The sequence below is a fragment of the Leptinotarsa decemlineata genome, unplaced genomic scaffold, assembly GCF_025532065.1.
Source record: "Leptinotarsa decemlineata unplaced genomic scaffold, Ldec_3_MD MMD2_tig00026354_RagTag_RagTag, whole genome shotgun sequence".
Taxonomy (NCBI): Eukaryota; Metazoa; Arthropoda; class Insecta; order Coleoptera; family Chrysomelidae; genus Leptinotarsa; species Leptinotarsa decemlineata.
In genome coordinates this window covers 6,454,921-6,482,314 of record NW_027412702.1, presented here as the reverse complement: position 1 = coordinate 6,482,314, position 27,394 = coordinate 6,454,921, and the positions used below count along the sequence as shown (strand labels likewise).

At 34.4% G+C, this 27,394-nt stretch overlaps 1 protein-coding gene and 1 long non-coding RNA gene across 3 annotated transcripts in view; one reads left to right on the top strand and one right to left on the bottom strand.

The window, feature by feature from the left end:
• Nucleotides 1–263: 263 nt before the first annotated feature.
• Nucleotides 264–27,394, bottom strand: part of LOC111504891 (uncharacterized) — a 64,437-nt gene continuing 37,306 nt past the window's right edge. The window contains exons 3-7 of one of the 2 annotated variants that reach the window (XM_023159615.2): nucleotides 25,735–26,041; nucleotides 23,167–23,620; nucleotides 17,975–18,489; nucleotides 6,769–6,977; nucleotides 264–1,911 (exon numbers count right to left, since the gene is read on the bottom strand). In XM_023159615.2, the coding sequence (XP_023015383.1) occupies nucleotides 6,792–6,977; nucleotides 17,975–18,489; nucleotides 23,167–23,620; nucleotides 25,735–26,041 (1,462 nt within the window). In that variant the 3' untranslated portion in view covers nucleotides 264–1,911; nucleotides 6,769–6,791. The remainder of the gene's footprint in view (nucleotides 1,912–6,768; nucleotides 6,978–17,974; nucleotides 18,490–23,166; nucleotides 23,621–25,734; nucleotides 26,042–27,394) is intronic. The other variant, XM_023159605.2, reaches the window with a different exon arrangement.
• LOC141486495 (uncharacterized) lies at nucleotides 19,079–20,641 on the top strand. Its single transcript, XR_012467890.1, has 2 exons — nucleotides 19,079–19,961; nucleotides 20,168–20,641. It is a non-coding gene; the product is annotated as an uncharacterized lncRNA (long non-coding RNA).

Here is a 27,394-nt window from a genome sequence, read left to right as displayed (position 1 = left end):
AAAGTATAAATTTTGATATTTTTCTGATACTGAAAGGTGAAAATACCCAAAGAGAAGATAATGGGAAATTTTCAAAGATCCATTATTTTAATTCTAAGAATATTGAACAACTTCTCTTTTTCTTAGTATTCGTGGTCATGAGAAGTTGAATTGTTATTCGTAAGTGGTATCCCAGTTTGGAACTGCTGATTTAAAAAAGAGTTATCCTGATATTTTCATTTCATTTTCAACAAATACCAATTGAATTACAAAAATAGTCGAAAAACTAGTAAAAACATATATTTTTTATATACAAAATCAAATCACTGACTTACATAAACACTAAAGAGAAAAATATATTCGATGTTGTAAATGCCTGGTTTGGAAATGACTAATGAACTGTTCTATTGATTTATAATGGCACTTATAATTGATTTTCCTGAATGAAAATGAAAGTACCAGTGTTAATGTTATTCCTAGACTATTGTTAGGTGTATAATATTCAATATATTTACAAAGATAAAATTTCTCACAAATAATTTTCAAAATCTACTTAATATAATAATGATGTAAATTTCTTCTTAATATACATAAATGACAATAATTAAAGACAACAAACATCACATGTTATGGAATATTATGATAAAAGCTATTTTCATTTGATAAAAAATAAAAATTGAACAAGTCATATTTTGATTCAGAATTACTCAGGAGCTTTGCATTGAAGAAATTATTAGTTTTTCATGAAAATGTAGCTTTTAAAATAAATTATTTTGGAATTCTTATGATATTCCATCTTTGTCTCGAGAACTTCTGACTCAACTCTAATTGGAAACGATATCAAAATAAGTTTGTTTGATGATTAGCAATTCCGATTCAAACAACTGAAAATATAATCAATCACTTTCATTAAACTCAGTGTAAAAGAGTAACAATAGTACATATTTTCACATCAAAGTACATTTTCATCAATACAACAATTTTTCTCGTCAATTCTAAGCCTAAATATACATATTATAATATTGGTCAATTGAGCAAATTTTGAATACCAAAAAATAACAAAAAATACTAAATATAGTTCAAAACATTATTTACATAAGATACATTCCATAAACTACTTAATGTAATTGGAATATACATACATCGTGTGGAATCACTTATAACTCATTCAACATTAAGTATATTTTTTCTGAAATTCAATAAATAATAAATCAATAAAAATTGAAGATAATTCTCCAATGGAGATTTCTCCCCTGAAAATGTTGAATATTTATTATTTATGTATGAAATATAAAAAAAGCTTCTCAAACTAAAATTATTTTGTTTGGCTAGGTGTATGTACATATAATTTACAAAAACCGTTTATTACTAGTGAACAAATGACGGGCGTATTACCAACCAGGTTAGTTCATCTCCTGATGACGCTAACTTTGTAAGTTAAATGCGCGTCGATTGAACGTGGTTTGGTTGAGGTTGATATTATTTGCAGAATTCAATTATTATAAGCTCGGAAAAACACCAAATTCTTAAAATGACTGAATTTAAGATTTGGTGACTTTACAGCACATGTACCCAGATTGTTCAATACATGACGATTGCATCTCACCTTCGAGAACCTTTATTCATTCACTGGAACTATAAAAACTCTATTATTGTCAATTTTGAAATTATAATAAAAGTAACTGTTCAACAATCAAATTCAATATTTTTTTTAAATGAAGACATTCTTTCATGCAGTTACAAAAATACACAAGGTTATATGAATATTTAAATATAAAAAAATAATTAAAGTGAACAAACTTTTTGGGGAACAAACTTGATTCGAAACTATACCTAATAATCCAGGTAATGTATGGATGTGACGATAGTATATTTCCTTAGGCCTACCAGCCGATTTGGATTAGTTGTCTACTACATAAATGTTTTGTCCATCTGAAAATGAAATGAAAAATATGAGTACCACCTACTATCTGATTCTTTTATTTTGATCTATTGATTTCAATTTTGAAATAGGGTAACAGAAAACAAAAATACGAGCTTAACCTTCAAAGTGACTCACTACGTAAAACAAAACCAATGCAATTGCAACCTTTTTTCATTACGCGTGTCGCGTCGGTTATTGATGTCACTTGAATTTAAATTGTTGCGCGATAAATTTGATTTTTGCGATAACTCCTACATATCAAACTGTATAGTATGAAGGAAAATTGTTATGTGAATGAAATGCTTGAGGTAACTAACATATTTAATTTGATGAGGATTGGTATCGTATCCATCTGAATGGGTTTCCAATTAGCGCAATATAAGTTTAAATATAAGGATGAGTGTGTGTGCTATCCTTGAAAGATAGATAAATGCCATCGCGAACTTTTCTGTAGACCCACAAATGAAAACGATATCTCCGGGCTAGAAATGAAACTTTCTTTTGATCCGTGATTCAGGATGTGGGACAGAAAAATGCAACCATAAGTTTGACAACAACTGCGACGAAAACTGGATAAAGTTTGGAAATATACCTGACAATTACTCTAAATGACCAGTGACAAAACGAAAAGAGGTTTGATAGAAGGAACTCATATACTGCCCTCTACCGCAACCCACTCCACCGCAACCCACCGCGAGTTATTTTGGACCTAACATAACCTAACCTAACCTACTGCTTTCAATCCAGGTGATTGTATTTGCTGAAACATCTACTACCTCAAAGAAAGGAAAACCCCAGTTTGAGGTTTCAGAGGAATTGGACAGGCTAGTGGTATGACTAGTAGGTCATAGACTGAATTCTCCGGAATCACAGATGAGCGAGTTTCCAAAAAACGATCAATTGCGAAGCCAATCTTCGACATCGTCCTCCAAAAACGATTTTGTCTTCTGTCTTTTTCTGCATCATTCACTTCAAGAATACTAGTTGAAGCCAGAGCCCAAATAATGAAACATTTGTGGTCCATCACCAGTTAGCGCTGTTTCAAACCATTATAGCTTATATAAGTCGTGCACAAGTACAATGTTACGATGACATATCTTCCCTTTCAAAGATGCCATATATGGTATAGACAAATAACTGAATCCAATGTGAGAGATAAACGAGACTCCTAAAAGCTTGTTCGGTGGTTGATGTTACAATCAACCGCCCTGAAATACCCCATTTATCATTACAATTTGTGTACCGAGTCTTTCATTTATCTCATAGAATGAGTCTTCGTATGGGAAAGTGGCATTACCGATTCCTCAGGATTATCCTTCAACAATAGTGAAGTGTATCCCAGCACCAGTAATGAGTATGGTGGATCGAAACAGTGTTATTAAGTTTTGGTCCTATTTGGTCGAAACATTCGACCAAATAGAATGACCTTGGGGTTCTGCTGTAGAGAAAGTATCATTTTTTGAATGGAAAATGGAGAATGTCTATCCACGAGAGTATACACTCAACAATTCTATAATAATGAGTGCTTTTTTTGCTGGTATCTTTTTGGCAACACTGTTTTTGACACATCACGCGTGAATCGTGTCTTGTGCCATTATCAAACTTGTTCAGTTTGGTCTATAATTCAACCATGAATCGACTTACGAATGAACAACGCTTGCAAATTATTGAATTTCATTATCAAAATTCATGCTCGGTGAAGAAAGTGCATCGTGCACTTCTTCCAATTTATGGACAGTTTCGTCGGCCTACTGAGGGAGCTATTTGGAAGCTTGTGACTAAATTTCGAATCCAGTTTACAATATTGGACATTAAACCACCAACACGAATACGTAGAGTGAACACCTTATAAGTTAGGTACAGCTGGTGCAAGAATTGAAATCACACGACGTCCCACAACGTCTAACATTTGGTGAATGGGCGCTGGCAAATTTGGAGGAAGATCCACATTTTGGATACACAATGGATACAGAGATTAACTAGCAATGACTGACGCTCTGGAAGCCAATATTGAAGCATTTATACGTGAAATATCGGTCGATATGTTAAAGAGAGTGAGCCAAAATTGGACCTTGCGCATAGACCATCTAAAGCGGAGCCGCGGACAATATTTGCATGAAATCATCTACAAACATCAAATTATATTGATCGTTCTATCGATTTCAATAAAGATTTCATCAATTTTTTCAAATTTTTTGTGTTGTTTTGAAAATCATATCCTATACCTCTTGAAAAATCACCTGTTAGTACAAAAGACTGTACCTAATTCAGTAGTTTTTGAATAACATATATATAAATCATAACATCAGAGAGTGTAAACTTTAATGTTCGGAGATAACTGTTTCAAAGGTATTTTTTTGGGTCTTTGAACGTGGTCTGCAGCTTTTTATCTCAGACGTTTCGTTTTCTACTAATGTTGAACTCAGAAGTAGACGAAACGTCAAGCATAAAAATCTGCAGACCACGAAACTGGAAAATAGCTGTGACATAACAACTATATCCAATCATAATAGCTAATCTATCTATACGGTCTGATACCTGCGAAGATCATTGATATTTTGTATATACCTACTACAGTTAGTAGTAGTACATCGCCTAGAATACTCGTATATTAAACACTGTGTTCGTTGTCTACATATCTACCGCAGTTGTTGACAAAACATCAAGTATAAAAACCCGCAGACCCCTGCCAACAAACCCGGTTTGACACAGTTATGTCATATGTTAAAATTACTCCAATAATTTTGGCGATTCAACATACTCAGTTGCATTGATTAAGAAAATCTACAGTGATGACTTACTTTCCACCGGTTACTCAACGTTATTGTCTTCAAAATAATGGCAAATCATTCTTTGTATGTTAAATGTACCAGTTTTCATGGGTAATGAACTGATTACCATCTGTTACCATGCGTGAATCCTCACGAATGATGTGATTGGAAGGAAACGACGTTTTACGAGTTATTGTTTTAGGAAAGCGAGAATGATATATAACTGATGAAAGAACGACAAATCAATTCTTCCTTGAATACCTGGCCACGCTAGTAAACATGTTGATTGTGGTATGTTGTGTTCAAAATATGTTTTCCCGTTAACCAGCTGTCGGAACCCTACGAACGACAACCCTCAGAAGTCGAAACTTGTGCGAGCTAAGGACTAACGAGGTCTTACCTTTTAACGTGTGATTCCTAACACGGGTTGGACGATATCAAGTGAAAATCGGTCGTTCAGCCTGCGGCTTGAAACACCGACTAAGACGGCGGTCGTTTGAGTGAGTGAACAAAGCACCCACGTCGAACCGATCGGCCACCGACCGACCGCTAAACCATTTAATTGAATTTAATTCTGTTGAAATAAATAATTGACAGAAATGATTATATCGATTTCCTATAACTATGAGTCGAATTTATCGATGACTAGCGACCTGCCCCGGCTCTGCACGGGTGCAATGCTGATACTATATATACATATAAACGCGTGCGATCGCTGCTAATCATAAATAGGCACATGTCGCCGGCCCCTCGGCCGTTACCGCCGCAACCGCTATGTCCCTGCATTTTAATTCTGTAATATCTTCAAAAATATTCATTCCAATTATATGTTGTGATTTTGATCTAAATTAAATGTACAATGTATTCAATTGGATGAAGATTAATGCTATATTGCTTAAAATCGCTTCGTTAATGAGCCATTATTTCTCGAGAATACAAAATGGTTATTGTGTGTTATACCTAAGAGACATATACCATCGCGGACTTTTTTGTAGACCTCTTCAAGTACTGTAGTACTTCTCTTGATCTATATCGTAGGGTTCAGCCAGCGTTTGCAATGTAAACGCAAAAAAAATACATATATAGTCACTGGGCATACTAGAAGACTGGCTATGAATCAACACCTATCAGAAAATAACTATTCCCTGAATAATACCACGAAGAGCGTTGGATTATATCCTTCACATTATTATTCATCGAACTAGGCTGAAGCGGACAACAAGCAACATGTTTGTCATCGCTCCATCTGCCTGTGAACGAGGTTACCAATCGCATATTTGAAATTTGCCCAATTCTTCGGAAAGGAAAGAAAAATTTTCATATATAGTCAGTGGGCAACACTGACTAAGTTGAACTATTCAATCTCTTATTGATTATTTTGTGTATGTAGATAAATTATAGTTACCATGAGCCAATTTTTACTTTTGTAGGATTAAATAATGATACTAATAATGTACATACACAAAATTTGTGTCATCATTTTTAAGCCACGTTTCACATAATGAAAGAATATTACGTGCTTGCTGGTTAGATTTTTATAAAACTGTCAACAATATATGTCTATCGCTCACACTGAGCATCTGTCCGGCGATAGAGGAAGAGCCTGCCTTCTGCTGACGTATGCTTGAGAGGAAGGGGAGCCAGACAGACATGCGCTATAACGCGTTAGGTAACGAAGCGGTTTACCCTCCCAAGAAAACAGAAATATTTGAATTAACATTTCATGAACCAGCTGAAGGATAAACCATATCAGATATTTCAATAAATGCCAAAATAATAATCATTCGAAAAATTATATAGCGTAATCTGAAATGTACTGGGCAATAAGTTCTTATATATTCTTTCCTAATCGATATATATTTTAAAACTGCTATTTTAAAGTATAACATTTTTCAATATATATAGACTCTTAATGAATTAAATGAATTTTATCATTGTTAGATTTAGGATTTTCCTGTAGTACTTGTATTTGTCCTTAAAAAAATGACATTTAGTTCTCAATTTGTTCATATCTGAATTATGAAATATATCCCTATGTATAGTAACAGAGTTGAATCAGAAAGTTACAAAAAATTGGTTCGTCCTAAAACTTACGGAAACGCTTATAAATTCACACCTTATCGTCGATGTCCTTTCCCATTAATCTGTGATGCTGTTACAATAACAGGTCCTGGTGGTATACCTCTAGCTTCATACATTCCTCTAGGTACTTCGGATCTTTCTAGTTCGTCTCCAGAAAGGTCCAAGTCTTGAACCATCTGCATTATCTCTCTTTCTTTCTTGATATCTTCTCTATCTTCTACCTGAAAATCAAACGTCAAATTTACTACAGTGGTGGTGTTTAGATATATAAGGGCTATAAGGGTATCAATTATTTTCAGTTTATTGTATTCGTTTAAAAATTTCCTTGTATGACAAAACTGCAGTAACGTTAGTTACAAAAACATGTGGTTGAAAATCAGAAAGTTTTATTTCTCTTTTTCATTAGATTAGATTAGATTGTTGGGGAGCTAGCCCATGACCTGATTCACTGTGACCTTATCAGATCTATTGTGATGCTTCTTGGTTGTTAGAGCTCATTGTCTAGCTTGATCTCTTTGATGAGACTTCGTAGCCTTGACACTGACCCCTTCATATAGCTGGCAGCCTCTGGTTTTTCTTCCCCGCATCTTACGTGTCTCAGCCTTGCTATCGCTTCGCATTCACAGAGCACATGCAGTACGGTTTCTTCCTCTTCTTGACAGAACCTACATTGGGTTTCTTCTGTCAGACCCATGTTGCTCATATTTTTCCTGAGCCGGCTATGCCCCGTTAGTGATCCACCACTACCCTCACAACTTTTTGGTTGTGGTATAGCAGGTCTTCCATGAATCTGGGCGATGGTTTCTTTATGAACTCTTTCGCCTGCCTCATTCCTGGAAGCTTATTCCACGAATCTATCGATTCGGCTTGAATCCATGAGTTTATGGATGTCTTTATACATGCTTTCGCTACCCCGCAAAAAGGTTCTGGGCCAATCATAGCACTGGATGCGCCTTCACGGGCTAGAACATCGGCCTCCTTCATTGCCCATGTGATCTCCATGTCCGGGTACCCAAGCTAGAGTGACCTTATTTTGGGTACTTAGCTCCTTGAGTGTGCTCAGACAGTTTCCCACCAGTCTTGAGAAGACTTCTCATTTTCAAAAAAATATCTGGAAAATACCTGTAACTCAATCTAGTTGATAGCACATTACAAGAACTGTGTGAGTAAGGAATAACCGCCTTAGATTCACTTAAATATAAAGACTGTTTTGAGTTTGTATAAGCGACCTGTACATATTCCGTGTTCACAAAAATTGGATAGCAACCTAGATGCCTCATATTTTTATGCGAAAAAAGGCTGAAAAAATGTTTTTTATCTTTCACTGTTTATTCACCTTCGAGACAAAAGGGGTAGATTTGCACTAACTTGCCAGTGCTCATGAAAATGATATGTCGTAAGTAGGGTACTGATATAAAGATATATTTCTTTCACAAGAATTTTCAGTTTCGCTCCAAAATTTTTAGTGGATATTATATATTCTGCGAATTATTGCATAACAGTTAATGACAGTAGTTGAGGAGATAACAAGTATGTATCGGTGTGCAATTGACGTTAGGTAACAGAAAATAATCGCTCTTCCACGCCTTATATGAACCACAAATATCGCCTCGAGCTAAACAAAGTACCCATTATATTTAGTCAAAACTTTCTTCTGGACGTCTGAGGCGAAAATAATTAAATGAGTGCTGTATTCACGTGAAACGAGCTTCGAGTGATAATACGAAAAATAATCGCAGAAGAATTCACACATGACCAAATATGAAAAACGGTTTATGTGCAGCGTTTCAATTTCACTCGAGTTTTCTTTAGAAATTGTTGCTAATTGCTACGGGTTCCGTGTGAGAGTGTCACGGCCAAGTATTTTTTGAAATACCGGATATCCTTATGAGAACAATCTGCATTCAACTTCGATAACGTTGAGTTCCCTTTTTATTGTATTGATTGATGATTGTTGTAGTTTGAGTTGATATAACGATTTGTGATGCACTGTTTGGGACCTTTGGTGTAGTAATGAATATTACTGGAGTTTTTTACCAACACCAAACTATAATCACCAAATGATCATCTTCAAGAGGAAAATTAAATTAAATTACATACAATATTGTCCTCATTTATACTCTAGGTACCTCTGCCAGGTACTTGCGTCTTAATTGCCTAAAATTAATTTTACATGTTACCTTATCTAATAATCAAGTAAATCTGGTAATAAAATATTATTTCAACAAACTATATAGTATACTATTATGTTTACTTATTTCTACCTCTCAAAGGCATCTAGAAATAGGTAAATATAACATTATGAATAACTATAGTGGACCAATACCTAATAGTATACTAATTTTGCTGAAGCATTTGATCAACTTGATGATCTTCTACAAAAACTCCACCAATATGGTTTCCATAATTCAGTAGTACTTTTCATTAAAACCTACTTACTTCAACGTGAACAGTTTGCATCTGATTCTGTAGATTACATTCCTTCATCTGGAGTACCTTATGGGTTGAATATCGTACTACTTCTATTCTTGTTATTCATTAATGATCTCAGTAATTATGTCGATTGTAATAAGTTATTTTTTGCAGATGATTCAAAAATATGTTTACCTCGACGACGGTTAGAAAATATACAGACTTGGTGTGAAGTAGGAAAATGACAGTCATCGAGTACCATTATCGAGTAGATACCATTTTATTGTCACGCAGTAACTCAATTAAAGATCTTGTATATTTTAATCAAAATTTGCCTTTTTTCAACCGCATTGGATCGAAAGTAGGTGAAGCATTGAGAGTTTATGGCTTTATAGTTCGCAATTGAAGATCTTTTTCAAACATATCTGCTCTATTTACTCTTTATGTAGCCTACGTAAGGTCAAAATTGGAATATGGCTCTGTTCTATGGTCTCCATTCTACAATTGCTATAATACACTCGTTGAAAAAGTTCAACGTCGTCTCCTAAAGTTTATTTACTTCAAATCTTATGGTATCTATCCTGATAGAGGTATTCCATTTGAATCTCTTATCATAACATTCAATATTGAAAGTCTTGAGTTACACGGAAAACTTGCTGGAATAATTTATCTGTATAAATTATTGCACAGCAATGTGGATGCTATGGAGGTGTTATCTCTTATGAATTTATGTGTGCCTCATTTTAGAACTAGAAGTGCAAAAACTTTTTACAGCCGACTGGCCAGAACCAATTTGTACCTCAAGTCACCTATCTTTAGCATTTGCAATAATTTCAATTTAATTTCAAATGTGTGTGATATTACTTTTGATTCCCTCCCTAGAATATACTGCTGACACTCCATCTCAGTATTTCATGGAGAATTTAAAATTTTCTGGTATAGTTTTTTTATTTTATTTTATTATATTATAATTTTGTTATTCATTTTCTCAAATTGTAACTTTGCAATTATAAGGACCTTTATTATTTTTTAACATACTTAATTAACCCTGTAAATGGTTTTTAACTGTTGAGTAATAAAGGCTATTATTATTACTATTATTATTATTATATAGCTTGTTGAAATAATATTTCATTATCAGATTTACCTGACTATTAGATAAGGCAATATGTAAAATTAATTTAAGACTATAATAGCGGAGTCCAAGCGGGGATTTCGGGATTCACTAAAGCGCTGCAGAATAATATACAGGGGGATACCTGTACCAGGTTAAGTACCTCCATCAAATATGAGCCCCATATATAAGGCCGCCCGTGAAGGGCAAAGGATCAGATTAGTAAAAAAAATTGATCATCAGGGTGAGTTAATTACATGCTAAAAAGTGTATATTCCAGTAATCTGACAATTTGAGAGTGACGTAAAGAAAGGGGAGGGCAGCAAAGTTGTAAAAAAATAATGTCATTTCGACATTCTCAAGCGTAGATTTTTTTATTTTGAAGGAAATAATTCAAGGATAACAAAAAATATATAATCTGACGATTTTCGCAAGCTGAAATAACAAAAATTCTTCGATAAAGTTTAATACGTGCAGCTGTATGATACCTATATTTCCTTCTCCGAGTTTCTATTCCTCTTTCACTTTTTCTCTATCTATTACTCTCTCACTCCATCCCCACTCTGAATTCTGTTGCCATGACGCCATCACAGCTGATCACAGAGACTCGTTCGTGATTGAGATGAAGATGATGAATAATTAATCATTGGATTATGAAAAATTAAATTTCTGTGAAAATTTTTTGCCAAAAAAATTATCCTATCAAATTTGTCTATTTCTAGTCATGTGTGTCGAAATAACCAATGAAACCATCATTACACTGATAACTACCCATGGATAGTTTTCACGGGTAGTTATCACTTATGTCATGACATTGCTAAGCAACCAACACAATAAAGTTGTTTGACATTTCAGTAATTCAATTTATTTCGAAAATGTCACTTCCTCGCTTTGGTGTTCAAATAGGTAACCGAGGCAAATACAGCAAGATCAACGGAATATCATTATACGAATTGTTCTTTTAATAACTGTGTGTTCAATAAATAATTTTGTTCGAATTGCAAAAAATTTTCTCACCGAATATCCCTCGAACATTGATAAATAACTCATAATTTTATCACAACTTCCTCAAGCACGTTATTTTAGGTAACATCCCTCCGCCTTCGGCGTCGGGATGTTACCAAATAACGTGCTTTCGAAAACTGTGATAAAATTATTTCGTAAGTTATCAATGTCCTTGGGATATTATAGCTGATAATTTTTTTAAAAATTATTTTCTTATAAATACAAGTATTCTACTTAAAAAATATACACTTATTTATTTGCATGCTATTTCCTGAGCTTTTTAATTGATTAAGTCCAATGATTGAAAAAATATTTTAATTTTTTTTTTGTCAGATTAGGTGAGTCTCTCTAGAAAATCGTCAGATTATGAGACAGCACGTCTAGAACATAAAGATGAACGATATATATCTTAATCTAATGCGTTTGAGTATTTCAAAATGGCGAATTTTTTTTGCACATTATAATAATGGCCGCGAGTTTGCGTCAGATCGAAATCGTCAGATTATTGAATGAGAGCTTTTTTTGTTGCACTTAACACCCCTTTAGAAAATCTGACGCGCTCGCATAAATTTTTTTCTTTTCACTTTTAACCCTTACATACAACCACCCGCATCATGCAAACGATCAGATTAACATACGGACATTATTAAAAATACGTAGGACATTGATGCTATCAATATCTGACGCGCTCGAGTATGTCCATGCAACAGTATTTTTTTACATATTTAAGGTGGGGAAAGCGGCTATAGCTTCCCCCACCGATGAAAAGGTATGAATTATATAAACTTTTTTTCCTTCTTATCATCCAAGCTTTGCAACCTAAAGGTGCGTATTCACCAAAAAAGCAAGCACGAGCGAGCATGAGCCAGCATTCGTCTATGTTTGCTCGTGCTCGCTTTTTTGGTGAATACGCACCTACACTAAACGACCGCGAACAAGTATTTTCTTTGATGTATCGCCTTCTTCTCGATCTTTTCTAAACGCAACCAAGCATACGTTCGCTCACTCGCTAGCGAGCAAGCACCTTAAAGGTGCGTATTCACCAAAAAAGCGAGCACGAGCGAACAAGAGTGAACGAGCATTCTGCATCAATAATCGTCTGGTGAGTACGGGCTAGCGAGCGAACGAACGTATGTTTGTTCGCGTTCAGAAAAGATCGAGAAGAAGGCGGTACATCAAAAGTTGCTCGCACAAAGTAGATGGATCAACTACGACTACGAACTTGAAGATATTCGCTCTGGTGTGGACGAGACATCAATATGTCGAGCAAACACGAGCGAACACGAGCAAACATATACGAATGCTCGCTCATGCTCGCTTTTTTGGTGAATACGCACCTTAATATGTCTCTAATCTAATAAAACAAATCAGTCCAACCTAAGTTTCAGAACGTCATCAATTCAGATGTGTTTCTGTCCTTTCAAATCGAATCTTTTTTGCATCCACCATCAAAGAGTAGATTACTTTGTTGTTACTAACAGCCAAAGTTATCGAGATGGGCTATAATTATTGATCACCAAGTGATCAGTTTGATCTTCCTTGATGATGAGGTGTTAAAATAACGGTTTGGTGTTGGAAAAAAACTCTAGCAATATTCATTACCACAGTAAAGGTTTCAAACAGTGCATCACAAGTATAGTTTTCATTACCAAAAATCAACACAGCATTGCTAAGATTCTGACAAAGGTATATGGCCTGACTTCTATGAGAGATGTGGAGAATATCTAGCAGCAGCTTTAGTTTAAAGAACATATTTTTTTGCAAACATTGCATTTGGTATGTAGGTTTTCACGGCTGGCGTTGATGTCTCGGTTAGTTTCCGGGTTTTGCCGTGGTCTTCTTTGGTTACAATCTCCAATTTCAACTGCCACAGTCATCTTCAGTGGCGAGGTCTGAAGATGACTGCTGTAGTTGCATTTGAAACGTTTGGAGATTGTAACCAAAGATGACCACGGAAAAATCCGGAAACCAACTAAACGATTTCAAGATTTGCTGTGAGGTAGCTAGTATGCGGTCCAAATGATCAAATTTGTGATGATCAGAGATACTTTCTTCCTGACGATAGCAAGATGATTTTAACTGCGTTTTTTTAGGATTTCACTTCGGCTATAACATTATAGGTGACCCATTGAAATGCAGTGGTTCAAAATACGAATCTATACATGAAAATTGATGATTTTCACAAGTTTAAACTGGTTAAATTCGTTAACAATATGTCTATTTGGAGCAGTATCTTTCAGTCCTCCACATCATAATTTATAGCATCCTATCTTTCATGTTCTGATTAAAATTACGTCAGGAAACGAATAGATAGGATCTCCAATACAGAGTTCATCATTTAGGTCACTTAAGTTACCCGCTGAAAAAAATTTAGTTTTCGTAAAAAAGAATCAGCACCTAATTCCCAACCAACTGAAATCTTCCTTCCTATGGTTTCAGAATTATCTCTCCATAAGAAAAAAACGTGGGCGTCTTGGGTTGCCCACGGGACTGAAATGATAACTTAAACTAATCTAAGTTGAACTATTTAATATTGAAAAAATCTAGGTTATTTGAATTTAATTTATATTAATATGATAATGCATAAGCAATGATACATATGATACCATAAGCCAATTGTTACTTTTATAGAAATAAATAATAATCCTAATAATGTACATACACAAAATTAGTATCATCATTTTTAAGCCACATATCACAAAATGAAAGAATATTACGTGCTTGCTGGTTAGATTTGTATAATACTATCAACAGTATATCTCTACACTAAACACTGGGCGTTTGTCCGACGAGAGAGGAAGATCCTACCTTCCGCTGACGTATGCGTGAGAGAAAGGGAAGCCAAACAGACTGGCGTTGTAACACGTTAGGTAACGAAGCTGTCCACCCTCCCATAATAAGTTATCACTTCAGAAGGCAAGGAAGCAAGTCTCTGCTGTAAAATTATATTAATTTTGGAGAGATTGCATGTATGGCGCTAAACATCGATACTTCTCTCTCATCCATTGGTAAATCTTTTTCGGCGGCAATGAACTTGACTATTTTAGGAAATGGCAAAAACTTCTGCTGATATCCTTCGATCACTAGCTGGTCTCACATGAATTACATTCAAGAACATTAATGGGGAACCATTTTTGTTTTTTGGTCGATTTGTGGAATAACTTCCTATTTGTCGTTCAACTACCATTTCGCTTCTCGTCTTGTTAAATGAATTCTATAGAATACCTATCAAATAAGTCAAAAAATACTAGCTGATTTCAGATTTATTTGCGATTTTTTAAAATGTGATTTCGTCTACAACCGCGACATACATTTTCAAAGGCAGGCAATTATCGAAGTCATCTTTCTTGCTACGATGTGTAAACTGCAAGTATTTTCTTTCGTGAGAGGAAATAAGTCCACTGCTGCACTGAAAAATATTGGTGGTACCCGTTTTAACTGGTGATAATTCTCTAGTCTTAATAGATTTTCGAAGATTATTTATTATTTCTGGGTGTAGATGAAAAACACATTGGTTGGCTGAAGTAACACCTTCACCCAGAAGTTGCTGGCTGTGTTGGATGCAGTCCAATCATTCAACCCATATTATGATCATTGAAATTAATAGCCAGGATCATCGTGTTCGTTAAGGAATTCCACAAGGATTTGTTTCAGGTCTAGCTACTATTGATTTTACTCTATATCAATAATATGTCCCAATTTATCAGTAGAGGAGTAATATTGCACGTAATGTAATTGGTGAAAAAAACTAAAATCTTAATTTGAACTTTTCAACACATGAAAGTGATAATCTAAACAAATCTACAAATATCACTTGATCCGTCAATTAAAACAATTTAAAGAATGAAGAGGTTTTCAGTAATAATTTTCGAACCCTTGTTTGAACTGCTATCATTCCTTGAAGATGAAACTTCTTTTCAACGAGTGGAAAAGTTATCAATTCATTATGAATGAATTAAAAATTTTTTTATTATATATAAAACAAAATTCTGTTCACGACTTCCACGTCGTTATTGAATGTGAATCATCAGACAACGATGGTTAGAGATCATTCAATCATTATTTATAAAACTTCAATTAAACGAAGTACTATTCATGACCATCATGCCATTGAATGAAAACAATATTAATCATTTATTGTGCATTCTTAATAGGGAATTCAATGCCATTCTGAAGTTTATCACGACTAAATGGATTGCAGGTAGAAAGTTCTAGGAAAACATGATATAAGTATTAATGTACTTTTTTACATTCCCGATATGACAATTGTTAGTGAACAATTACAGACGTACGGGTGATTACACAAAATCAGTTTATATGTTTCCTTTATTTTTCATTTAGTTCAAATGCCTCGGATGTGAAGTGGGGTCGATAACGTTTCTGATATTCGGAATATCAATAATAATACATCGTTTCCAATCCAAAGGGTGGAGTTTTATAATGAATCTCAATTTTATAAAACTCGAATTTTCCATCTGATTTCTCTTAAATCAGTGTTCCTCTTTGTATATGATTTCAGTTTGAGCCCACTTGATATTATATTAATGAGACCAAACATGCTCTGCTATTCCCAATTTGCTGGTTTTTCCTCGCTGTGTGTGTTTCTTGTGCTCAACAATGCGAACTTTCAATGGCCTCTTTGTTTCACCAATGTATGATTCTCCGCACTCGCAGGGTATTCGGTAAATGCAATTCTTGGAATCGCAGTCCGCGTTTGGTGGCCTGCTTTTCGTGACGCTACTATGGATAGTGTTTCCAGATCTGAAGCAGGTCCTGATGTTATACTTGGACCCAATCCTTTTTATCATTTCCGATAATCCTATGATGTAGGGAACTACAAGTACTGGTTTTGGCGGCTTCTCTTCCTTGTGAAGCTCTTGCTATCTTCTAGATAAAGCCTATTCTATCACCACTCTGGAGTAACCATTCCGTTGAAGGACATTTTTGATGATGCGTAGTTTTTTTTCGAGACCTTCCTTTGTATTACAGAGCCCGAAAGCATGGTCTAGTAGAGTCTTGATGATTCTTCTCTTAGTCGATTGATAGTGGTTGGATGTCTGGAGCAGATACTTTCCTGTGTGAGTGGGTTTTCCATATACAGATGTTTAACATTTAGTCCTCTTCACTAATACGTTTAAGAAAGGCAATTTGTTGTGGACTTCCTTTTCCATTGTGGAAGTGATGGAAGGACTTACGTTGTTGATGTGCTTCAGGAAAGTGTCTAGTTCTGCATTCCCATGGTTCCATATTATGAAGGTGTCGTCTACGTATCTCAACCAGACTCAGGGCTTCTTGTGGGCTTCTTCAATAGCCAGAGTTTCAAACCACTCAATATATGTATTAGCTATAACCGGTGGAAGTGGCGATCCCATTGGCAGTCCCTCATTTTGCGTAAAGAATTCGTCCTACAGTTGTAAATAGCAGTTTCGTACACAGCATCCTAGTAATTCCATGATTACTTGTATCGGTAAGTTTGTTATATCTTTCAGATACCCATCTTCGGATAGCTTCTTCGACAGAAACTCTCAATATTTTATGACCAATCAAACTGAACTGAATAATTCGCCATTATTTAATCTATTTACTTCCAGAATAGTTGAGTATATTTACGGTAATCTCGGAAATTTTTTCCATATAGTTAATGAATTCATACCTGACCTTTACAGGTAGATTCATTCATTAGAAAGTAGGCATATAAGTAGGTAATATGTTAGAGTGTAAAATAATTGTATTTAATAAGTAACTTTTAGTTTACGCTTGATGAAGCTATTGTATAGCGAAACACGTGTCGCGGTTTTTGTAAAACCCTTTATAGTATAAATCATACAATAAACTGTATTAATTAGTTTCGAAGATCTTTCCGAAAGAACGAACCCTTTATTATCGCAAATATAGGGAATATAGCAAGAACAGTTTTTTGAAGATTTATTGAGTATACGAGCAATTTACAGTGTGCCCATGTGAAATCGGGACACCTTCCTAAAATTTGCATCTTTTCTCCGGTTTCGAAGAACTTCATTTCGAATTGTATAGCTCAAATAAACTGTACTTTGTGACCAAATATCATTTTCTGCCTACAAAAATCAAGGCTTGCTGCGAATATTTCTATAGATTAAAATACAAGAAAACTTTTTTTTTCATTGATTCGGTCGTTACTTAATGAAGATCCATAGTAATTTAATTCAAATCACTGTTGATAAAGCTAATGTGTTAGCGAAACATGTCGTGATATATTTTTCAAATAAAGTTTGTGGCGATCAAATCGTGAGGTGTAGTTTATGAAACAAGAAAACGTATTAGCAATTTTTTTAAGGAAAATTTAAAATCACTATTGGTGGTCGAATCAAAGAAGGCGCATAAGTTCAATGTTATCTCGTACACTTAGTTCTCCCATGATAAATCACTGATTCCTACCGCTTTACAAAATATGTTTCCTACTAATCGGATTTAATTTGACGTTACTGTTTCAAAACAGTTTTTGAAGACAGCAATAATAATCAGTGCCAAATGAAAAGAACGCGATTTTGCATATACGCAAGGTGTTTCACGGTCAACTCACCAAGATTTAAAAACCACTTGAGAGGTGTGCATTTAACATTCTATTATGATACAATGTGAATGTTGATTCGACCACAGAAGCATTAATATTAAATACACACTGTATAATAATGAAAAGTATTGACTCACATCATGTCCGTTTGGTATGGGCGTTGCAAACTTCAAATTCGCCAAGCTTCCATAACTCCGACTCCTATGCTCCTGCCTGATAGAATAGGAAAACGCCCTTTCGTTCAAGTGCCCTTTTTTCTTGTAAATTCCAGTGTTGTATGGTGACTCATCGTTCATCAAATTGGGATCATCAAGTCCGTTCATACTTTGGGCAAGTTTCTTATTCATTTTAACTTCTTCCGATGACTTTTTCCGATTACTTTTCCGCTGTTGTTTTCCCTGTGACTCCATGGTGGCGTAGTGCTGCATGAGGTACGCTTCGTGGGGAAAATTAACAGGCTGATAACTGGCAACAGGGCTGAGAGCTCTATTGCTAGGCATGTATATAGGTTCTTCCAGGTGTTTGTTCTTCTTCTTGCTTTTTTGCAACGTTGGGGTTGGAATGATGACTGGAGCTACGGGTACTAATGGTGGTGGTATCGGTCGAGCTGGGATCAAAACCTTACCTCTTGGACGATGGGAATAGGTATTACCTATGAAGAAAAAGCTGATTACAGAACTTACGAAGTGAAAATGTTTGTATTCTTCCAACTACAAAATTTGATGAATTATAATTTTTCTAAACTCATTTCAAAAAGTATTTAATTGAGGATGCTGGTGATATAATCATTCAGGAGGAATTTATTTCAATTATTTTCTAAACTCATTTACAACACCTTTATTTTTTGACGAACATATCTGAATACAGGCTATCTAGTCTTTCAAATGTTGAGGAATCGAAATGTATTCCAATATTCATATTATATATTGAAATACAAATTTATTTTGAGAAACTTTCATTTTCACATAAAACTTTTCATTCTTTTTCCTTCATTTTTATTCTGTTGATACTGAGAAATCGAACATAACTTTTCTGGTACTAAAAATCTCTGCTGATACCGATATCAGCACCGAATGTTCATCGGCAATTAATTCTGTTTGTGATTTATGCTGAATATAGTGAAGTATAGGTACAAGCCATAAAATGTGTGAAAATTGGTATTGGTTTACTTAAATGTTAACACATTACTGAGTCACCTTTTGCCCATACAGCACTAGATATTCTTGGAATATTCCCTGTATATCATAAAACGAACGTATATATTCCAAATATTCATAGAATATTCTTGGAATATATACATACCTTTACAATATTCATAGAATATGCTTGAATGAATATGGCAGGATTATTCCCGAAAGAATGTGCATAGAATGTCTATAAATGGATTATTCTCCCTTGAATATTCTAAGAATATTGTCGATCGAATATACCATATGGTATATTCTTAGAATATGTCCCCACGGTATATTTTGGAATATTCTATACAATGGAATTTTGAATTATCTTATAATAACGTATTCAAATAATTCAATATTATTAAAAACAAAAATATTTGAAGATCTTAATCGAATGCATAACCTAATGTATATAACCCTGATAGTGTTAACCAGTTTTTGAACTCAACGCAAAGATTCTGGATGAATTGCTCCAACAGCAACTGTTGGAAACGACAAAAAAATTTGAATGGGCCAATAAATGAACCAATTGCATCAATAAATTGGTTAATTCTCATCCTATTTGTCTTTTTGTATTTGAAATTATTTAATTACAAAGCGAAAAATCCTGGAAACAGAGAAATGGGGATGTGAATAATTGGAGTAAACGTTTCTCATTGGTCAATTGAAGTGTAGCGCGCGACAGTCGAATAAGCTCTGTGAAAGCGGCTGTCCCTTAATGCATGGTACATTTGCGTTTGCGTTAAATTCGACATTTGATTCAACATGGCGGTTGACGTGGCAGGTTCGCGTGTGTAATGCATGATGTGTTGGTGTTATTATCAAAGTATAATTCTGTCACGTTCAGTGTACCATTTATAATTTGGGGTTGTCCAATTTGCAGTACAGCGAATAGTTTGATTGTGGATCTTCAAACAGGAGAGTTGCATCTATTCAGTCTTCAAGAAAAGTAAGTAAAATGCAATAGTATCGATAGTAAACTGAAAACGTAATGATTACTTTTCAATAAGACAATGGAAGTTGCTCTCCAAGTCATAAAATGTTGTAAATGTTCATGAGTAACCTATGCGAAAACTATCTATTTGATTTTTATTCCAGTTTTATTGTGCCACTTTCAAATAGTGATAATGAACGTTAATGTACATTTTGTTCCAGGTATTACTATTGAAACACTGGCTGATGCATTGTTGGACAAATATAAGGAAAACTATTCTGGTGAGCAAAGTTTGAATAACTTTAAGTAAGTGAAATTCATTGAAGAACCCATCATACCACTCATTTTAAATACTTCATTTGTGGGTTTATTTTTCTAAGTGAGAAACCTAACCTAACCTATTTCTTGATGTAATACACTTTTTCTTTTTCAATGAAATGATATATTTATTATTTTTTAATTAGTGCTGATGAATTCACAGAGTTGTTAATTTTAGTATATTTTTTAGTATACATTTGTTTGAGAGTAGGAACATCCTAATTTGAATACATTTTTAATATTTGTAATATGACAGTATTCAGGAATATTTTATTCAGTGAATAAATATTTTGAATTAGATTTTTTATTTTTAATATTGGTTGAAACGCCAAATATTTCAGTGTATATTGTTTTTAAAATATATTTGTTTATGAATATTATGTGTTTTATTACTTGTGTGAATCTTGTATCAAAATGCAATATATACATGCCTAATAGCGGTTACTCGTCACATTCTTGGAATATTCAAAATATTCCTAGAATATTCATAAAATATATTTAAAGAATATTCTATGGTGTTTCTCTATTGTATATTCCTACAATAAACTAAGAATATCCTGAATATTTTATGAATATTCCTCGGGTTCTATTCCTGGAATATTCTTAATAGAATATACCTTAGATATTCTAAGAATATTATAAGATATTCTAAGAATATTCCCAAGGAATATTCTTAAAATATATCAAAGGTTCGCCAGGAGCACTTCCAGGGAATATTCTCCAGAAGATATATATATCCATGGCATATTCATAGCATAATACAATATCCTTAAATGTATATTCATGAAATATACCTGGAATATCTATTGCTATGTGGGTGGTTTCAAACATTTATCAATTTGCGTTGAATGATTGTTCAAATAAAAGAACTGTTTCAAAATCTGTTTTTCCGTTAATCAGCTGTACCGAAACTCTTTAATTCTTTTTCTTTAGAACTATAGAAGAGGTAAAATACATTGAAGGATATGTTGCAGATGTAGAAGTACTGAATGTTTGACAAATTTTATATTATCTTTTCCGTTTCATTTTCTCAAAGTATCATGAATGATGATCAGCTACAAGATCTTCTTCCTCCTATATTCGTCCAACGCATCTATTAACATCTCCTTGACCTGCTTCTCTATCTTCTTTATCTGGGACTCCATTTCTTCACCATATTCATTCATGTATTTTTTCTACTTTTTCAACTTGCCTGCACTTTTCTAGTGGTTATTTCTCTTCTTTCTTTCAGTCTGTCTGTACAACTGCACATTATTCCCATTAAGATGATGTTGGAATATACAGAGAACAAAATCAGAATTAAAGTAATTTTTCGAAAACCTTCCAGGTCAAAAGGATAGATTACGACAGAAAGATCCGTCATCCAAAACTCTATTAAATCGAACATAAATCGAAAATGTCATATATTATAAAAATCATCAAATCCTCACTTATGAAGACGATATCGCCATAATATCTAGAACGAGAATTGGAGAAGGTACTCGGAAGGCTCAAAAATACTGCACAGAAGGTTGGCTTTCAAACCAATGAAGAAAATGAATACATAAACTGGACAGACAACTACTTCCAGAGAGAGAAAACAGTTACAGGAGGAAGGAAGAAATTCGAAAACGATATCAGACAAACCAACGTTGTCAGCTGAAAATGATGGTTGAAAATTAGAGAGATTATTTTCTATGCAGCTGTCCTATCTCATTCAGTCTGCCAATCGACTCAGTTTCGATTAGATCCCTAAGGATTTTTCTTGTGGTGTATACTTGCGATCTGTTTGCCGCTGTTAAAGTCGATGTTATGATCTGTCTAAAAGTAATGTTTGTAGGTCTTTTTGTTTATTTGTTGCGAAGTGAGAGTATGTTTGTGTAACGGAACGGTAATAGGAACAGTAGGGACTGTATACCGTTATGATACTTAACAAAATGTTAAATTAAATCCCTCAAAGACGACTTACCTTGAGTGGATTGCGGCTGTCTCATCAGAGTCCTGAGATTGGTACCAGTTCTTGTGGTCGAAGCTAATCCGTGTATCAAGAAGCACGATATTATGCGGTGTGATAAACATAAATATTATCAGCAAACAACGAATATTCACAGTTGAACTGGGCAGTCGAGAATGGTGGACAATCAACCACATAGAAAAACCAATACAACAACACTGTTCGTCCCTTTTCATCGCTCCAACACACCACAGAGGGCGCAATCATAATGAAGTCGTTTTGAGGGTACAGGGTGAGGCAAAATTAAGAAAATAAAAATGAGTATGTTAGCCGTTCCGCAACAGTTTGTCAAATTCAAAAAGATGGGCAGAGATACAAAAAAATACGCACACTACTTCTCTGCTTCATGAAAACAATTTTATTCAAAACTAAGGCCCGAGCACAAGTATAACAGTAATCACTGTACCTCCAGTTGTGCCAGATGCATTACACCATCCATATATCTCAACAACCAACCAATCAGGACATTCCACGCTACAACTATAGCCCACAGTAACCTATAAATAGACAACGAGGACGACTTGAAATTCAAATACAGCTACCAAGCTACCGGTTAACGAGTGATTCCCAAAACGGGTTGGACGATAGTGCGTAAAAATTGATCGTCCGACTTTGCGGTTAGAACCATTGGTCCACACAGCGGTGGATTGAGTGAGTGATGAAAACCAACCACGTCAGCCGAAAACGAACATATGTATTACTGGGATTACACTTCAGCGGTTTACCATAAACCAGAACTAGGTTGAGTTACAAATTTGATATAATTGATGATGATGAACCTTGTTGTCGTTCTGGTTCTAATGTTAGTCGAGGGTAACTGGATTAGAATCAAACAATTTGTTTAAATATCACAACAAATAAATATTCAAAGTTAACACATATTTCAAAGCAAAACAAATCCTGTCTTACCGTGATGTTTAAAGAACTTGGGGTTCGGTAAGGTCCCTGGATGGGGAGCCATGATATAAATAGGCTGAGGTCCTGGAACCGGACCCATTTGGGGCATGGGTCTGGGTTTCATCATAGAACCGGAAACGCTACTTGCTTTTCCGTTCATTACAGGGTGGTACAATTCTTCCCGAGAACCGCTCAAAGACTTTCCTTTATTCTTTTTCTTCTTTTCTTTCATTGGTGGGGGAGGTACCGATACTGGTTGTGCTATTTGGCGAGGTCTCGAGGGTCTCGAGATGGTACTGCTGGCGTACGCATCGTAAATACCATCCAGATTGTCTTGTGAACCGGCCCAGACTTTGTGATTCTCGTCTCCGTTGTAGATACTGATATCATCCTTTGTCGAGTTGGCTATTGTGTTTAGGGTCATGGTGGAGCCGGACTGGGATTTGTTCATCCTCCATTCCTCAATCTGTAAACATACATTTAGAGGTGCATATTTCATTGTGAAATTGAAACTATTAGTGAAAATGGTATATTTTGAACCTTATATCTATATTTTTTATGAAATTTTTGGATATGATCTGATATACCAAAGCCCCACTATTTTCCTTCGATAATATCGTTTACAGATATATCGTTGTATTTTGACCTGAAAAGGTCATTGTACAACAGAGACAGAAAACAGAATAGCCAGTGAAAGCATAATCCATGTAACGAATATGCGTAATGAATTTTGATTAATTAGGTTTGAAAGACATATTCGCTGATTCCAAAACAAATTATCATCATGGTATAATGGTAAATAAAGCATAATTTGTTCAGCTCTATTATCATTTGGGAATCATTCAACATATATTCAACAGTTTGTAAGACACTTTGGTGTTGAAATTTTACTGCTCGACGGACCATGATGCATTTATTTGTATCAATGAAAATTATGGTAGGAAATATAAACATACTGAAAAATTTAATCTTGTTTGGTCTCTACTTTAGCTGAATTTGTTTAGGCTGATTGAATTAAAAAAAAACATCAGATATCTGAAATGGATGAAAAAAACCAGAATGTTTTCTTTTTCAACTACTTTTCTGATTCAGTCAGGAGGAATAAATTTAAATCATGTCAACTATTTTCAACTTATTCTTTATTTTGAAACTTTCTGGTTTCTAACATTGGGCATTTTCATTAGTTCGGACTTCCATTGTCTAATATGCTATAAATTGATTTGAAATTCCTAAAAGAATCTAAAAAAAATTAAAAAGATTATTTAAAAAATAACTATTATATTAAGCAAAAAAGAAAACTGAAATTACAATGAAATAAAATGAAAGCAACAATTAAAAAATTGAACTATTAACACGAGAGAACAAAAATTATTAACAAGAAATGGAAATTAAAAATTAAAAGATTCCAAGCCAAGTTACTTCACGACATTTCGATTGAAAGTTCACATTTCCGAGCAGAAGAAACGCACACAGCGAGGAGAAACCAGCAAATCTGGAATAGCAGAGCATGTTTGGGCTCATCAACATAACATCAAGTGGTCTCAAGCTGAAATCATCCAAAAAGAGGAACACTAGTTTAGGAGAAAATTCAAAGAAGCCACATATATGTTATTCAATACGCATTTAGTCAATCTAGCATAGAGATACGTAACACATAGTGACCCATAATCTATCGGAACACGACCAACTCCCGCCAAAAGGTCAGCTCCCGCTAAAACCGATGAAGCGGTAAGAGGGAATAGGTGAAAGCACTCGAGTGATCTATAAATAGTCAGATCTCTGAGGAATAAGTCCAGTTAACACTGGAAGACGATTGTGGATATTAACAATCGAAATGTCGTGAAGTAATTTGGCTTGAAATCTTTTAATTTTTAATTTCCATTTCTTGTTAATAATTTTTGTTCTCTCGTGTTAATAGTTCAATTTTTTAATTGTTGCTTGTATTTTATTTCATTGTGATTTCAGTTTTTTTGCTTACTTAATATAATTGTTATTTTTTCAGCTAATCTTTTTAATTTTTTTATAGATTCTATCAGGGCTTTCAAATCAATTTATAGTATATCAAACAATGGATGTCCGAACTGATGAAATGCACCACGAAACATTGTCAACCACCTTCAAACAAACATTGAGTATTTCAATTTTATTTTAAAAATTGAAGGTATTCAGATATCACAACTGAATTCAAGTCTACAAAATTTTGAAATTATTTCTTGTTTTCAACTATATTTTTGATTTTAACAGCATATTTTTATGTGTTACACTAGTAATTTTACATTACAGACTGTGAATGAGTGTATGTATTTTCATATCAAACCACGTAGAAAGGAAACTCTTCAAGTTATTGAAATCCTGCAAACAATGATTTTTTTCAATAGTGAATATATCACTGAATCCATCAAATGATGATAATAACTATTTGATGTACATGTATGTCTATTGATATACTCTGTTTTTCTCATCATGAAAGATTTACAAATTTGTGAAAATTGGAAACAAATCAACTCAAATATTGTCTGCCAAACTTCTTTAACCAACAGTCAACGTCAGAGGATAACATATTATGGAAATACTTCTCACCTTATCTTTATTCGACAATCTCTCTGAAGCAAGGGTCCCGTATATACTCCCTGCGGTATCCACTTGTTTCGCATAAGAAGAATCTGCGTAGGCATGAAAACAACATCTTACCAATGCATTGGCAGCGACTTCCCTTTTACAAATGAAGGCATGGCATTCCAGTACTTTTATACCTGTTGTTCTTCTCAATATGGCGGCGAAAAGGGGAGGATGTGTCGGGTTGGGAGTCCGAGCGAATGGAGAGTCCAACGGAAGGAATCTGGGATTCGGACTGTGTAGGGTGTTTTTTTCTGGGACTAGAACATACCTGAAATAAATACATGAGTGAAGATTAGCTGTAAATAACACTAGTAATTTCGAAAGATAATGTAAGATGAGTAGGGGAAACCCGGGTAAAGTAGATACCCTGGCCAAGCGAATATTCCCTATAATACTATTTGTGACATGCCCTTTGTTATGAGCAGAATTTAATGCATGATCATGTAGCTTGCAATTATCCGTAGATAACGAGTTTAGATGCTCTGGTTTTTCAGTAATTTCGGATGATCTCAAAAATGCATTTGAACGGTAAAGTGGATACTGTATTCACTTTGCCCGGTCATGACAAGTTATATAGTTTTAGCGGTTTTTTCTATTGCAGATGGCGTATAAATACAAAAAAAGACAACACAGGGATCTTGGAGTAAAGAAAACATACGATATAAATATGTCCTTGTCCGGTCATGAAAAGTTATATAGTTTTAGCGATTTTTTCTATTGCAGATGGCGTATAAATACAAAAAAAGACAACACGGGGATCTTGGAGTAAAGAAAACATACGATCCTGTATTCGATCCTCCTTGGCAGGAGGATCGAATAAAGGGAGGGCAAAAAATGTTAACTTATGCTACACCATATAGACATGTCAAAAGTGGAATTGCTTCTCCACAGTTAGGTCGATGCCGTCCTATATTCACGTATGTTCAAGAAAATGAAATGGTGACCAATCTACAAGACATCGACATAGCATTTTTTGGCCTTACTCGGGATGAATTTATGAGTCTAACATTTGAGTATGCAAAACGCAACCATTTACAATATCCTGTGAGCTGGGATAAACGTAACAATGCACGTCATACTAACTTGACTTTAAGAACTCCAGAATCGACAACTGTGGTGAGGTCAAAAGGATTTAATCGCCGCGAAGTAGGTAACCGCGAAGTGATGATTTTGTTTGTGATAACTACAATGAACCAATATATTCCTTTAATTTTCGACATTTATTTATTTTTCTTTATTTGTGATAACTGAATTGATAAGTATTGTAGCAAAAAATGTTTTTTTTTAAATGTTCCTTCAATTTTCAATGTTTATTTATTCATTCATGAGTTCTGTGCCTTTGTTTGTGATAAAACTACAATAATTAGCATTGTAAAAAAAAATTATACACTCCTTTAATTTTTAATAATTAATTTATTTCCAATGTTTACTTCCATGACAAATAATGATGTTATTCGCTTTGCCTTAGTACTGAATCCACTTTACCCGGGGTGTTGGGCAAACTGGGTATTCATGCCATTGTTGAAAACTGGCATTATATCTAATAGTTTAATCAATGTTAGGAACAACTGTTATTACATTATGTAAGTTCATTAACTGAAGACCTAATATAAATATTCGT